The following is a 13,900-nucleotide window of genomic DNA, read 5'->3' on the forward strand; positions in this document are numbered from 1 at the left end:
TATTATATTATAGCACTAATTGTAACTTCCAAACATCTACAGCAGCTGTTGTTGATAACCAATACACATATATCGATATATTCCTAACAACCCTATTTACTGTAATTTGTATTTTTACAAGCAAAAAGCCAGCCCGCGCACAGACAGAACTAGTGCTTAATTTTGTACCAGAACTAAAATATTTTAATAACTAAGTTTAAGCAACACAGAAAAATAAATACGTCACGTCGATAGGTATCTGCACACTCTCAAACTCACACATACACTCAGCTCTACGTGCATTCAGAGACGCTCCCAATAAGAACGCGCCAACAGTCATCAAAAGACAACAACAAGCGGCTTATCAGAACCAGAAGAAAGAACAACAAAAACTGAAGAAGCAAACATTGACAAACTAGAGCTGCAGCCTTGTCGACATTCGTCGCTCATTACACACAAACTGGTTACGTTGAGAATTTTCTGTTGATTCGTCTGTGACGTGTCCCAGTTACTACGATTACATACAAAAATGTGTGGTTCACCGAACACAGCTGCCGGCTCTGGTGCCCGGGCACTCATCCTGGTTGGTGGCTATGGCACACGTCTGCGTCCCTTGACACTAAGCACACCCAAACCTTTAGTGGAGTTCGCCAACAAGCCGATATTGTTGCATCAGCTGGAGGCTCTAGTCGACGCGGGATGCCGTCAAGTGAGTTTTTAGTTTCCCAGCAACAACAACAGTTACATAAAGAAATTTCTCTGCAATGTAGGTCATATTAGCAGTCAGCTATCGGGCAGAGCAAATGGAGCAAGAGCTGAAAGTAGAAGCAGACAAACTGGGAGTCGAGCTGATATTCTCACATGAAACCGAACCGCTGGGCACAGCTGGGCCACTGGCGCTGGCGAAGCCACTACTGTCGGCCAGTTCGGAGCCGTTCTTTGTGCTCAACTCGGATGTGATATGTGATTTCCCGTTCAAGCAGCTCATGCAGTTTCATCGCAACCATGGCAAAGAGGGCACCATTGTGGTGACCAAAGTGGAAGAGCCTTCCAAATATGGCGTCGTGCTCTACGATGAGCTCGGGTGCATAACAAATTTTATTGAGAAACCCCAAGAGTTCGTCAGCAATAAGATTAATGCCGGCATTTATATATTCAATCCCACGGTGCTGGATCGCATCGAAGTGAAGCCCACGTCCATCGAGAAGGAAGTATTTCCGGACATGGCGCAGCAGCAGGAGCTGTATGCCATGGAGCTGTCTGGATTTTGGATGGATATTGGACAGCCCAAAGATTTTTTAACCGGTGCGTCATAGTTGCTGCTATCTAACAATTGGCCTTATCAGCTTAACGTACAGCGACATGTCTTTAATCAATTTTATCTGGTTTCTTGGAATATCCGCTGCCACAAACAGCCCCAATGCATGATAGAACGTTTCTAATGAGCCATAATTACTGATAAGCTGCTTTTCCGGGGGCCGGGCTGGGGGATGCTCATCGAAGCAAAAGCACAAGATATAATTATGTTTTTTCGATTGCAGGTATGTGCCTATATCTTAGCTCGCTCCGGCAGAAGCAATCGAGCAAACTGTACACGGGCCCCGGAGTGGTGGGCAATGTGCTGGTGGATCCAACTGCCAAGATTGGCGAAGGCTGTCGCATTGGACCAAATGTCACCATTGGACCCGATGTGGTCATCGAAGATGGTGTCTGCATCAAACGCTCGACCATCCTAAAGGGCGCCAATGTGCGCTCGCATTCCTGGCTGGACTCCTGCATCGTGGGCTGGCGTTCGACGGTCGGTCGCTGGGTACGCATTGAGGGTATCACAGTGCTGGGCGAGGATGTCATTGTCAAAGACGAGCTGTACATAAATGGGGGTCAAGTGCTGCCACACAAGAGCATCGCAGCCAGCGTGCCGGAGCCGCAGATTATCATGTGAAATCGGACGCTGTTCCTCCGTGCAATTAGTGGCCTATTGTAAATATAATTTAGCTGTTTCGTTTGCACCGATTGCCTTGTGTTTGTTTCGATGTGTCCTACAATTTAAGCTGTCAGTATGTCAATATTTCAATATTCTAAATATGTAACGAAATCAAACAATACACATTTCCATTAATTAGCGTGGCTAAAATGCAGTCCTAAGACTAAAGTCGAGCTAGCGGCAGTTTTGAGCAAAACTTTTTCACAAACGAAGCATAAGTTTTTTACATAATCTGTATTGTAGTCAAATATATATCAATTATATTATATGTAATAATAATAATAATAATATTTAAAAGGGTAATCTTGTTTAATATTATTGGATAAGGACTCTATATAGTGGATTTTCAGAGTTGTAAAATAAATTTATAACAGAGTATTTATTCTTCTTGATATGCCCTCTGGTTACTTAGCAACAACAAAAAGGGGCTGTAAGCCTTTAGGCCAAAGCAGAAAGTTCATATTCTCGGTGAAAAAATGTTGGCGACTTTGAGCAAAGCGGATATAGCCCAGCAGAATCTACTCTGGGAGGACAAGGAAATCAAGTTTGATGTGCCTCAACTGTGAGTTATGCAATTTAAGCTAAGAACAAATTCTAATTTCTAATTAATTTGCAGACACACACGTTTGCACTGCGGCGAGAAAATATTGGACACCATCAATCACATAGAGGACAGCAAGGGCAATCCCGGAGATACGGGAAAACTGCTGGTTACCAATCTGCGCATCATTTGGCACTCGCTGGTCCACAAGAAGTTTAATTTGTGTGAGGGACTTGAAGAACATTTTATAGAATATTTCCTAGTCCAACTTAGTCCGACTTAGAGGGCTTTAATCAGTTCCCTTTACACCTAGACCGATCAGGCTATAATTGTTGTCTATTATCCATAGTCAAATTTCTAATTGCAGCTATTGGATATGCTCGCATTGGAACCATCAATACGCGGGTGGTGCACATGCACACCAAGGGCCGCATACCTAGCCAGGCGCTCTACATTTTGGCCATCAGCAATGAGACCCGATTTGAGTTTCTCTTCACGGATGTCTCCGGCGAGACAGCGCGTCGGGATCAGCCCATCTTTGCTAGCGTTTTCGATGTGCATCTGTGAGTGGCAAGTCTCAGCTATAATTAACAATTATCTCCACCTAATTCTCTCTCTCTCTATCTTTAGTTTGTATCAGCGCACGTTTCTCTATAGGGATCTGAAGCTGCGAGGCGCTATAGTGCAGGCGGGTCAGCTGATTCTGTTGCCGAATGAGCAGGTGTACAGCCAGGTGCAGGGCGTCTGGAACTTGTCCAGCGATCAGGGCAACCTGGGCAGTTTTGTGGTGACCAACATACGTCTGGTCTGGTATGCGGATGCCAATGAGACCTTTAACATCAGCCTGCCCTACCTGCAGATCGAAAGCGTGAGTCCATGCATCCATCCGAAAGGTGTCTCGCTGGTTAAGTAATTCACTTTCAGCTGCGCATACGCGAGTCCAAATATGGTCCCGCTCTGGTCATACAGACCGCCGAGACGGGCGGCGCTTATGTACTGGGCTTTCGCATTGATCCCGTGGAGCGTTTAACTGAGTTGTTCAAGGAGCTGTGCTCCCTGCACACCATCTACACAGATCAGCCCAATTTCGGTGTTCACTACGATCCGCAGGAGGCGCGCAAGCGCGTTGCAGCCGCCGCCGAGGAAGCTGCCCAGGCAACACAGTTCAAAATCGAGGACTATCACGAGCTGGACGAGCGACAGGAGCGCGAGATAAATACGAAGCTAAATAGTTATCTGGCCGCAGGCTGTTCGGGTGCGCTGTCCACGGAGCAACAGTTGCAGACGCCCATCTACTGCAAGGAACTGGGCTTTGCCATGGAGCGTATACCGGATGGCTACAAGCTGCAGGATCTATGGAATGTGATGCCCACTAAAATGACAGATTATGATGAATGAGAGATGAAATGAGTTCTACGTAAATAATTACCTTCTAGGATTAGAGAGTTAAGTAGAGTTTCCAGAAAATAACCTACTTGAAGTTGGAATTCTTTGTCCGTGGAAATTGTTATATCTTATTCTATCCCAGACAAAGTTTCCCATTGTTTAATCAGACAAATACATACATTAAATTTACTTTATGTTTGATGTTTTTATTGACGCATACAACTCGCTGTGTGTTTCTTTTGCTTAATTATTTTGGTTTTCTTTTGTTTTGTCATTTAAGTAGTTTTGCTCTTATTATCGTATTATTCATAGATTTGAATTTTGTTGATTGCAATTAGAATTCGAAACATGAATAATGCTTTGGGCTTTTAGATGATCTGTGACTGCAGCTACTTTGCCCGATTCGTTGGTATCGCAATGCTTAGAAATTATATAATTGTAATTTTAAATATACTATTTGTTGCTAATTAATTCTTTTACTTTGTGATTGGATGAGAGTTGTCTTAAGTTTCCGGCTCTTTTTTTTATTTGTTTAAAGCAAAACAAGAATTTTGCCGACTTTTTTGCATTTTGTTTTTAGGTTTTTATAAATTAGTTCATATCACAACACACAGTTGATTTGACCGGCATGCATTATAATCAATATTTATACATATACTATGTATATATAGTTTGTATATATATTTTATATTTATTTTATTTATACGTGAATGAATTGTTTATTTTGTTTTCTAAGCTATAAAGTCTAACAAACTTAATTAAATGTAGGAAAATTAATATTAGTTGTGGCGTTTTTTCTTCTTCTTCTTCATATTTTTTGCCTCAGAGGCAGTCCGATATATAATTTAAGAATATTTGTAGAGCCTACTGAAAACGATAGATGGGCCGACAAATTATATATATGTTTATATCGATTTTGTATATGTATTAAAATCAAAATATCATATCAGGAATGACTTATAAATTACAATTTGTATTCCGCTTTCTTTTATTTTACAATTTTCTTAGCATTTTTTTTAATACTTTTTTCTTACGTTTTAGGTTTTGTTTTGTTAAATTCTTAAAAGTTTTTGTTTTTAGTTTTTATATCAGTTGCCCTTAGATGAGTGCTTCTCTTTATAATATTCGTTTAGGTTATCATCAGTCTTGAAGACCAGTTTATGTTATAATATATATATGTCGATATACATATATAATAATTTAGGCATATTTACTTAAAGCAAGTGAAGTGAAAATGAGAACAATTACCCAAAATAAACATTTACATAAATGATGAAATATTTAAAGCTAATTTAACGAACACATCTCACACAAATCGAACACAAGTCGGATAAACATATATAAAATACGAGGAAAATATAATCAATCATTGGTTATAAACAAAATCGAAATGCCCAGCTCGGGTTACAACTGAATAGGATAGGGGTAGCTGGGGTAGCTTATGATAAATATTTGCATTGGGCTGTTAGCTTTTGTTTATTGTTGTTGCCATTTGGCACTTCACTTGCTTCGGCTCACAAAACAGTGGAAATCGCGCTTAGATTTATACAGTAACTAGAACCAAAGAAAGGATTTGTGGCTATTGTTTGTTACACCGTTTTGGGCATTGAATTACTCGGCGTTCCACTGACTAAACCTAGACACAAACAGAGAATGAAACAGATGGAAGGAGGGAGATGGGGTGGTAGTGTTTAGTTGTTGCTGGTGGAGATCTGTAAACGCGCACGTTGGCGAGTCATGGGCGGTGATCGACGTATTGGCGATATGGATGTGCTCTTGGTTGCGGCACGTCGTTTGCGTTTGGATGATGCAGCGGCAGATGTTGCTTTAGCGGTGACGGTGGCTGCTGATTCATCAGTCGCTGATGCTGTTGCTGCTGCTCCGACTGCTTTGCGACGTCGTTTGCCTGTTAAAAGTGGCGCACGACGTCGACGCTTAGTGGTTGGCTTGGCTTTCACTTCGGATGAGCCTGCGCCAGTGCCTGAGGTGTGTACGTTGCTGTTGTCCTTGGTATGGGCTGGTGTCTGTTGAGCGCAACTGGTGCTGCTGCTGCTGCTGTTGGCTTCATGTGGCACAAAAGCGGATGCGGTGGCATGTTGTGGCAATGACAGTGTACTGCAATCGTTAAGATTTAGCTCCCAACTCTCAAGCGAAATGTGCTTCAGTATGAAATTCCAAAGATTAGCTTACCTGAGCTTTGGCTTAAATGTAAGCTCCTGTTCCTTACGAACTAAATCCTCCTCGCACTGCTCTTGTTCCTCCTCATCTTCGTCATCATCATCGTCGACATCACTATACATATTGGCGGCGGGCGGCACAAATTTAGGTCGCTTCAGTTCGAAGCCGCGTGCTTTGTTACTAAAATGGTAAATGTTGCAAGAGTTTTAAGGAACTCCCACTAAATCGCATGCTACTTACATTTTTATGGGCGTTATGGGCATGGGCCGAATGGGCTTGAACACACACAGATCCATCAGTAAGCTGTCCGTACTGGCATTCCGCTTCCGTGCCGATGCCGAGCGATGCAGCACACCTGGCGGTACCGTGTACTGCCGCATAAAGTCAGCCGTTGGGAATACATATGGCTGGCTGAGCACAAAGTGACGATTGCTACTGCTGCTGCTGCTGGTACTAGAACCGGAACTGGTACTGGAGTTGGAGTTGGAGGTACCACTGGTGCCCATGATGCCTCCGGCACCTAATAGTTTCCTTTTGAAACTGCTATCCAACTGAGACGCTAACACAGGAGTTGGTCCATTCATAACCAGAGCCTTTTGCACAGTGTCCTTGATGAATTCGGTGCCCCGATGCAGACGCACAGAGAGCGTTTTCATTATCGCAGTGGCCGCAGTGCTGGCAATGCTGCTCGCGCTAGCTGGACATGCCGCCAACGTGCCCGCTCCTCCAATTGATTGATTGGGTGTGCTCTTGCCTGCACCGACATTGCTAACATTGTTGCTGCTGCTGCTGGTATTGCCACTATTGTTGTTGTTGCTGTTGATTTTTCGTGTGGCACTGGAGTCGTAGGTGAAGGGCGCCGTTTGCCCAGCTGATGCCAGCAACATTATTATTACTGCTCTTTAATGCAGCTGCCCACTGCTCCTGCTCCTCCTCGGTCTGCTCTTCTCCCGACTACCCCCTGCAGTAGTTGTTGTTGCTCCGTCAGCTGGTGTTTTAACATGCCCGGCGTTTGTTTTCTCTTTGTCTCGCGCACAATTAGATTACTGTATTATTTGTGGATCGCGTATCATTTTCCTTTTATTTTTGTCGTTTATTGTTTTCACTAGATTGCACTTGATTCTGTTTTTTTTTTTTCTTATGTTTTTCACTCCGCTTCTTCTTTTCAGTTTGCCAGTTTCGGCTTGCACGCTGCTTCGTACAACTACACACTACACACACTTATTCAACATACTCCTACTACTACTTTGCCTTCCATTGTGGCTGGCATTTTTTTTTTTTTTGGGCCTTCGCTTGGTATTTACCGGTTGAAATACTACCAGTATTCTATTTACAATTGGCTTATGTTCTACCGATTTTAATTATTTTCATGTTTTCACTTTTATTTGCTTGTAGCTTAAATGTTTATTGCATTTGTTTTGTTGCGGTTTTTTTTTTGCGATAAACGCAGAAATTTTACGTTTTGCTATGTTTTACACCTCACTACTGCATGTTCATTCATCAGCAGCTGTAGTCGCTGATTATATTCACCACGATAAGCTGATGAGTATGATGCTCAACCGTTTCGCAACAGTTGAGTTGAAGATTGATTAAAAATGCAAAATTTAAATGCAACTTAAATATATCTATGTATGAATTAAAATTACATATGTATTTTTACTTTTATTTTTATATAAATAATTACAAGAAGTTGCAAGCTTCACCAATGAAATTTATTTCCCGTTTAAAGTTTGTACACACTGTTCCCAATACTCTCTTATTCGTTCATTTTAGTTTGCACGACTATTACATATTTGGTAAGTTAAAATAAATATTGAATGTGTATCAAAAATTTTACAATGTTTTTTACTTATTTTAGCTAATTAGTAATGCATAGAGTGCCTACATTTTCAGATGGCTTGCGCACTAACCAGAGAACACATAGACTAGACATCTAGAACAAATTTTTTCACCGGCGAAAAAATGCGCTGAGGAGACTACACAACTTCGTATTTGCTCGGCTCAGTCTCTTGAGGCTCAAGCATTGAAAATAAGGCAAGACAAAATCAGTGTGCTGCGAGCGCTGCCACGAAATGCACGCATTACCAAATGAAGCACGGCTATGCGCTCTTTTTCCCTTGCTCACTCTCTCCCTCTCTTTATGCTCTCTCTCTATGGTCTCTCGAATGGCAGCAGCGCACAAAAATTGAAAATTGTTCGCGACGATCTGAGCTCGTTCCTTTTGAGTGAAGGGTATACCGAAATTTGTAAAGCGTTCGCCACGTTCATGCAAACAAAATGTAAGCGTTTCGATGGTTATTCGTGGGAAGGGTATGAAAGCGTTGATACGCATAAACAATATGATTTCGCGACGGGCAAGTACACACACACTTGTAGTCCCTCGCTATCATTTGTGTGCTTGTGTAAGCAACTCTATTCTTGCTACCTGCGGCAGGGTTTGAAAGTATTGATGCCCATGTAAATGTGTGTGTGCATGCTCGTCGCGAAAATGTATTCTTTCTGTGCAGAACAGGCTGTGCAAATTGTAAAGCCCAAAATTTGCCGTTGGTCTGCCTTGTGAAGTGAGCACATGCATACATACATTTGTGTATGTGTATGCTTGTATGGGATGGCAAGCTAATTGTCTCTGGAATTATTATTTTGTAAATTTTGTATGATTTGAATCGTAGGGTGACTATCAAATGGGCCATTATGACTTAATGCAATGATAATGCATAATGATCGTCGCGAACAATTTTCAATTTTTGTGCGCTGCTGCCATTCGAGAGACCATAGAGAGAGAGCATAAAGAGAGGGAGAGAGTGAGCAAGGGAAAAAGAGCGCATAGCCGTGCTTCATTTGGTAATGCGTGCATTTCGTGGCAGCGCTCGCAGCACACTGATTTTGTCTTGCCTTATTTTCAATGCTTGAGCCTCAAGAGACTGAGCCGAGCAAATACGAAGTTGTGTAGTCTCCTCAGCGCATTTTTTCGCCGGTGAAAAAATTTGTTCTAGATGTCTAGTCTATGTGTTCTCTGGTTAGTGCTTGCGTTAGGCGGTTTTTCTTTTGAGTAAAAAGTGTGACCAGGTATAAATAGTACCAATATGACGAATGGCATTTAATTTTAATCGTGTGGCAGCTCTGAAAATGAAATTGTAAAATTTCGCGCCACTCTCGAGATTAAATTGATGATTTAGTAAAGAAAATTACCAGAGCTATTACGGATTTGAATGCTGTACAGTAAAACAATATTTTATGTACCATTTCATTGGCCTTTGGCTTGCCGCCTCTATAAATATTAAGAATAAAATTTAAATTAAATAAGCGCAGCTTCCGCTTCGGCTACTGTTCGCATATCTTCGATCTTAGCATAGATCGCGCATCGATATCAAGTTTATTATGGCTAAATAATTGGCATAGCGCATGCGGCGCACAATTTACGAGTACGCGAAGTCACGCTTTAGCCAACCTTTTCCAGATACCACCTACGGATGCGCAGCCGCTGCTGCGGCGACTGCTGCGGCTGCTGCTGTGACAGAAGTGTTTTTTGGCATGTCAAATGGCCGTTGAGCTGCAACCGTTTGCGCCGCCCACTCTTTCTGTCTCGCTCGCTCTCGCCCATTTGACTGGCTTTTAATAACATTATGAAAACGCGTGTTTTACAGCTCATCAGAGTCGGAAACGTTGCCGCATTGCTTGCATTTTTTCGTGCACTCTTTTTTTGTCGGCCGTCCATTCGTCCGACTGTCTGCCAGCCTGCCAGCCAGCCAGCCAGCCAGGCTGTTAGCCTGCCAGTTAAGAGTCAAGTCCTCGCACGGCTGGAGGTCGCTTGGGGGTCGTCGTCATCGTCGACAGCGGCGCCCTCCCATTGCGGCACCATGCAGCCACGCGCGTCGCCTTCTGCGCAACCGCAGCCACCGCAGCACCACAAAAGCCAGAAGCAGCACACACACACACACACTTGTATTTCTGTGTGTATGTATGAAGCTGGGCAGGCGTTGGCTCTGCTCGCGCAGCCTATAATTTTCCAATATGCAAATGTGTTGGCTTTGCGGTGTCTCAAAATGGCGCAGCGGATACCCAAACGCTCGTGGGACGCAGCCACAAGGCAAGCGGCGAGCCATTGGCGGAACTCGACTGCGCAATACCCTGTCAAGGGGAAAGAATTATCTATGGCCTTACGACACTTTTAAATTATAATATAAGATATACAAAAAAATTGTCTCGTGTATGAATATAATAATAAATAATAAATATAATAATATATCCAATATAATATATGTATTAAGTTGCCATTAATTTAAAACTTCTTTAATCAAATTTTAAAAAAAATATTTTTTTTTAAAATAAAGTTATATTTTTATAATAAGAAATATATACACCGTATGCCGTCTGAATATCCTGTAACTTGAATGTACCCTTTAATGTATATCTTAAGATATCAGATATTATAGTCGAAGCACTACAAAAAGCTAATATTTATTTTAACATTTTTAAATATTCAAACTTTCCATTTTAGTATTCAATCCAATATACCCCTTTGAGAGTTAGCTGATCATATTAGGCTGAGAGTTAACCGCGTCGCGCGCTCATTAAGGACAACAAGCAGTCGAGGTCCTTTGACCTAAATGTGTGTGTGTGTCTATGTGTGTGGAGTGGCCAAACCATTGATAATTATGCAATTTTGCAGGACGACTAAACAAATTATGTACACTAAATTAAATCTTAACTCGTGCTGGGCGCACTTCGCATTTTGCTTTTGACGAACACGCACGCTTTCTAACCTCAATTGTGGGCAACGGCAATCCTGGGCAATCCATGTGGAGCGCCTGTGGATTGACATGTGGCAGGATGCTGGGCCTAAGATCTGCTTAAAACAGCTGCTGTTGGCTTCTGTTCTGTGAGCGCGAAGCGCGTGCTCTAACAAAGCCGCCACAAGAAGGACTTGTCCCCATTTCAGCATCGCTGCAGCCAAACAAAAGCTGCGTGCTGCGAGACGACTTAAGAATAGAAACGTAAATGCTGATCGAGAGCCCATTAAATGTGAATGGAAATAATCCTTAAATAACATGCGATTCTAATGAAATTTGATGTGTGATTTCAGCTAGGCTTTTTGGCTCAGTTAATTCAAGCAATTAGAGCTGTTCCCTGGCTGAAAGCATTTGTAATAAACATATTTTCATTTGCAGCTAATGAAGCTTTGTTTCATTGTGAACTTTAAGGTGATTTTTCTTTTTATTTCTATATATACAGATATTTTTTGTATTCTGTTTTGTTTTTGTAATCGAAGATAAATGATTATTGAATACATTCGAATAACAACAATTTGTGCGCAACAAATTTTAGCGCATTGTTTCCCTAAAACGAATTGTTCAATGCTCAAATCGATTTATTTTATTCCGCTCTCAATCTGTCTCTTTCCAGCGATTTCAATTACTATGTGAAGGGCCTCCACATGCTTACAGGTGTGAATTATATTTTGAAGTGGGCTAGCTCTCCCTCTCTCCCTCTCTCTCTCTCCCTCTCTCTCCCTCTCGCCCTCTCTTGTTCTCTTTGTCTTTGTCTCTGTTTGGTAATGAAAAAACGATAAATCATGGCACAAATGAAGTTTAGTTTTTTCATTTCTGTTTTTTTTATGTTCGATTCCATATTTTATATATCTCCTCTATTTTTTGATTGTTCTCTTATTGTAAAGTGTAACATTGATTAAGCATTATTAGCGTTGATTGTTGTTGTTGTTGTTCGTTGTCTTCTTCTTCTTCTTCTTCTTGTTTTATTTTCTTCATTCTATTCTATGCTGCGTTCCATTGTAGACGCACTGGCCGCATTGGCATTCTCATTGTTGTTGTTGTTGTGCACAGTGGGACACTTTCCATCATCAACACTTGGAATGATGGAACGTTTCGTTGGTCAGCGCTGGCAGTGCTCCCCCCACCCGACTCGCGCCTTCAGCCCCTTGGAACATGCGCCTGCGCCTCACAATACGCTCGAGCATATTGATATATGTCTATTTGCTCTTGCTGTTGCTATTCGATGTAAATCAAAATTGATTTTCTTTATAGCATGGGATAATGAAGTTTTTTAATGAACTGATGGATACGAAAACAAAGAGAGACGAGCTGTAGTTGGATTTGTGGCAAGAGGATTAGTTGATTGACTTTTTCAGGCAGCCTTGAGAGCTGCTCATAAGTGAGATTGGGCTTACTTAAATTTTACTCGATTTCCCAATCATATTCCAAAATGCTTTCTCTAAATCTGTTGTAAAAAGCTTTCAGCCTAAGTTTGTAGCTGATTAATGAAAAGCTGTGCCTTTTTAATGCATTAACGAAATGAGAAGTGTATTATTGTCTTTTTGTATTATCGAAATTAGAAACATTATTTATTTTTATATGTATAGATAATCGAAGCTAAGCTTTATAAGCTGTTAAGATTTTTTGGAGAAGCTTCTGAATTACAGATTTATAAGTACAAATATTAAGAGAAAGCCGAAAAAAGTTTGGGCAATATATATATTTTTTATTATTTACGACATTTACAATTTTCGCAATCTTATGGCATGCCATTTGAATCTAATAAATCATAGTTGAATCATATTTAACAGCGCTGCCAAAATGATGACAAAACAAATAATGCAAAACTGAGAGAAAGAGCCAAAACCAGAAAACGCAAAAAAAAAAAAGAAGAAGTGCATAAAAAGAGACGTCGGCAGGAGCAGCAGCACGAAGCGGCCATTAGTCAAAGCGAAGGGCAGTTGGCCAATAAAATTGCCGGAGAAATGGCCATAAAAGCAGCGGAGTATGGCCGAATGAGCCACCGTTGCTCACAGTTGGCCAAAAGGCGCCACAGCAACTTCGACTTCAAGTTATGTGGAAAATTGATTTTGCGGTAGCCGGGGCCATAAATGCTTTAGCTCAAATGCTAAACACAAGTAAAACACGAAAAAGCTGGCCCTGTGAGCAGGAGCAGGAGCAGAGGGCGGAGCAGCACGCAAATCAACTGGGCAGCTGGGCAACCGTACAAGTGAGCAGCCGGACAACAGGACAACTGGGCAACTGGAATTGCGGTCTTGTGCATTGCATGGAAAACCTTTGACAATGTGAGAAATATGCATGGCAACAGCAGCAAACAGCAAAGGGCGCAGGACGAGAGGGCCAAGGGTGTGGCCAGAGACTGCATTGGAGGAAATATGATGACATATCGCGTCATAGTTCAAACGGCAGGGAATCCTCTGATCAATTTTGCACACAGCAAGGCGCCATCTTTTTTGGTAGCATGGCATGAGGCTGGACTCCTTGATACCCTGTAGCTGGACAATAAGTCTTTATGATGCTGCTAAGCTCTGCTGATTGCATGCAGCAAGTTTTTCAATTCAATGGAGAAAAGCAACTATAATTATAATTTTATAATCATTTTATGAAATATGAAATATATATATGATGATACATCTTAGAATTCAAATTATTTATATTTCTAGTTTACCTTAAATTGTTATTTATTCAGTTAAAATAATAAATATTTTCACTTAAGATTCCATCTTCAAGAAACATTATACATATATTTGCAGTATTAATTACAGGGTATCTGCTAGTCGCACATTTTTAGCACTTGGGCCCTGTGCATGCAGTTAGCCTGGTCAGTGGCGCATTTTTCCTCGAGTGCGCCAAATCGAGGCCATAATTTTTTATTATCCAGACAGAGCCTGCGCCCTGGACCCTTTGGCACACACACGCACACTCATTATTATGTGAGTGTTACGTGTGTGTGTGTGTGTGTTGGCTTCTGTTGTGGCTTTTTTCGGGTTGCACTGCAGTTGCTTGAGTAGCCATAAAAATAATTAATTGGCTTTTATGTGG

At 41.5% G+C, this 13,900-nt stretch overlaps 3 protein-coding genes across 3 annotated transcripts; 2 read left to right on the forward strand and 1 right to left on the reverse strand.

The window, feature by feature from the left end:
- The first annotated feature begins 82 nt into the window (after window positions 1-82).
- On the forward strand, window positions 83-2,266 carry LOC6574418 (mannose-1-phosphate guanyltransferase beta). Its single transcript, XM_002000429.4, has 3 exons — window positions 83-688; window positions 750-1,284; window positions 1,521-2,266. Exons 1-3 carry the CDS (start codon window positions 509-511, stop codon window positions 1,919-1,921), a joined length of 1,116 nt encoding a protein of 371 aa, XP_002000465.1. The 5' UTR covers window positions 83-508; the 3' UTR covers window positions 1,922-2,266.
- Window positions 2,267-2,408: 142 nt separating this feature from the next.
- Window positions 2,409-4,084, forward strand: LOC6574419 (Bardet-Biedl syndrome 5 protein homolog). The gene is made up of 5 exons (XM_002000430.4): window positions 2,409-2,525; window positions 2,580-2,728; window positions 2,872-3,067; window positions 3,135-3,372; window positions 3,429-4,084. The coding sequence occupies exons 1-5, from the start codon at window positions 2,440-2,442 to the stop codon at window positions 3,900-3,902; spliced, it is 1,143 nt and encodes a 380-aa protein (XP_002000466.1). The 5' UTR covers window positions 2,409-2,439; the 3' UTR covers window positions 3,903-4,084.
- Window positions 4,085-5,341: 1,257 nt separating this feature from the next.
- Window positions 5,342-7,573, reverse strand: LOC6574420 (putative uncharacterized protein DDB_G0277255). The gene is made up of 3 exons (XM_002000431.4): window positions 6,309-7,573; window positions 6,081-6,248; window positions 5,342-6,005 (listed from the first exon to the last, which is right to left on the reverse strand). Exons 1-3 carry the CDS (start codon window positions 6,953-6,955, stop codon window positions 5,582-5,584), a joined length of 1,239 nt encoding a protein of 412 aa, XP_002000467.1. The 5' UTR covers window positions 6,956-7,573; the 3' UTR covers window positions 5,342-5,581.
- Window positions 7,574-13,900: the final 6,327 nt, after the last annotated feature.

Source organism: Drosophila mojavensis, unplaced genomic scaffold (assembly GCF_018153725.1).
Source record: "Drosophila mojavensis isolate 15081-1352.22 unplaced genomic scaffold, ASM1815372v1 contig_277, whole genome shotgun sequence".
NCBI lineage: Eukaryota > Metazoa > Arthropoda > Insecta > Diptera > Drosophilidae > Drosophila > Drosophila mojavensis.

What these genes read in the sequence shown, in the direction of transcription:
- LOC6574418 (XM_002000429.4), top strand. Translation starts at nt 509, where the DNA reads ATGTGTGGTTCACCGAACACAGCTGCCGGCTCTGGTGCCCGGGCACTC. An exon ending in TCGACGCGGGATGCCGTCAA is followed by an intron (nt 689 to 749) that starts GTGAGTTTTTAG and finishes TCTGCAATGTAG; the next exon opens with GTCATATTAGCAGTCAGCTA. An exon ending in GCCCAAAGATTTTTTAACCG is followed by an intron (nt 1,285 to 1,520) that starts GTGCGTCATAGT and finishes TTTCGATTGCAG; the next exon opens with GTATGTGCCTATATCTTAGC.
- LOC6574419 (XM_002000430.4), top strand. Translation starts at nt 2,440, where the DNA reads ATGTTGGCGACTTTGAGCAAAGCGGATATAGCCCAGCAGAATCTACTC. An exon ending in CCACAAGAAGTTTAATTTGT is followed by an intron (nt 2,729 to 2,871) that starts GTGAGGGACTTG and finishes TTCTAATTGCAG; the next exon opens with CTATTGGATATGCTCGCATT. An exon ending in CCTACCTGCAGATCGAAAGC is followed by an intron (nt 3,373 to 3,428) that starts GTGAGTCCATGC and finishes ATTCACTTTCAG; the next exon opens with CTGCGCATACGCGAGTCCAA.
- LOC6574420 (XM_002000431.4), bottom strand. Translation starts at nt 6,955, where the DNA reads ATGTTGCTGGCATCAGCTGGGCAAACGGCGCCCTTCACCTACGACTCC. An exon ending in CCCATAACGCCCATAAAAAT is followed by an intron (nt 6,249 to 6,308) that starts GTAAGTAGCATG and finishes TTACCATTTTAG; the next exon opens with TAACAAAGCACGCGGCTTCG. An exon ending in ACATTTAAGCCAAAGCTCAG is followed by an intron (nt 6,006 to 6,080) that starts GTAAGCTAATCT and finishes TAACGATTGCAG; the next exon opens with TACACTGTCATTGCCACAAC.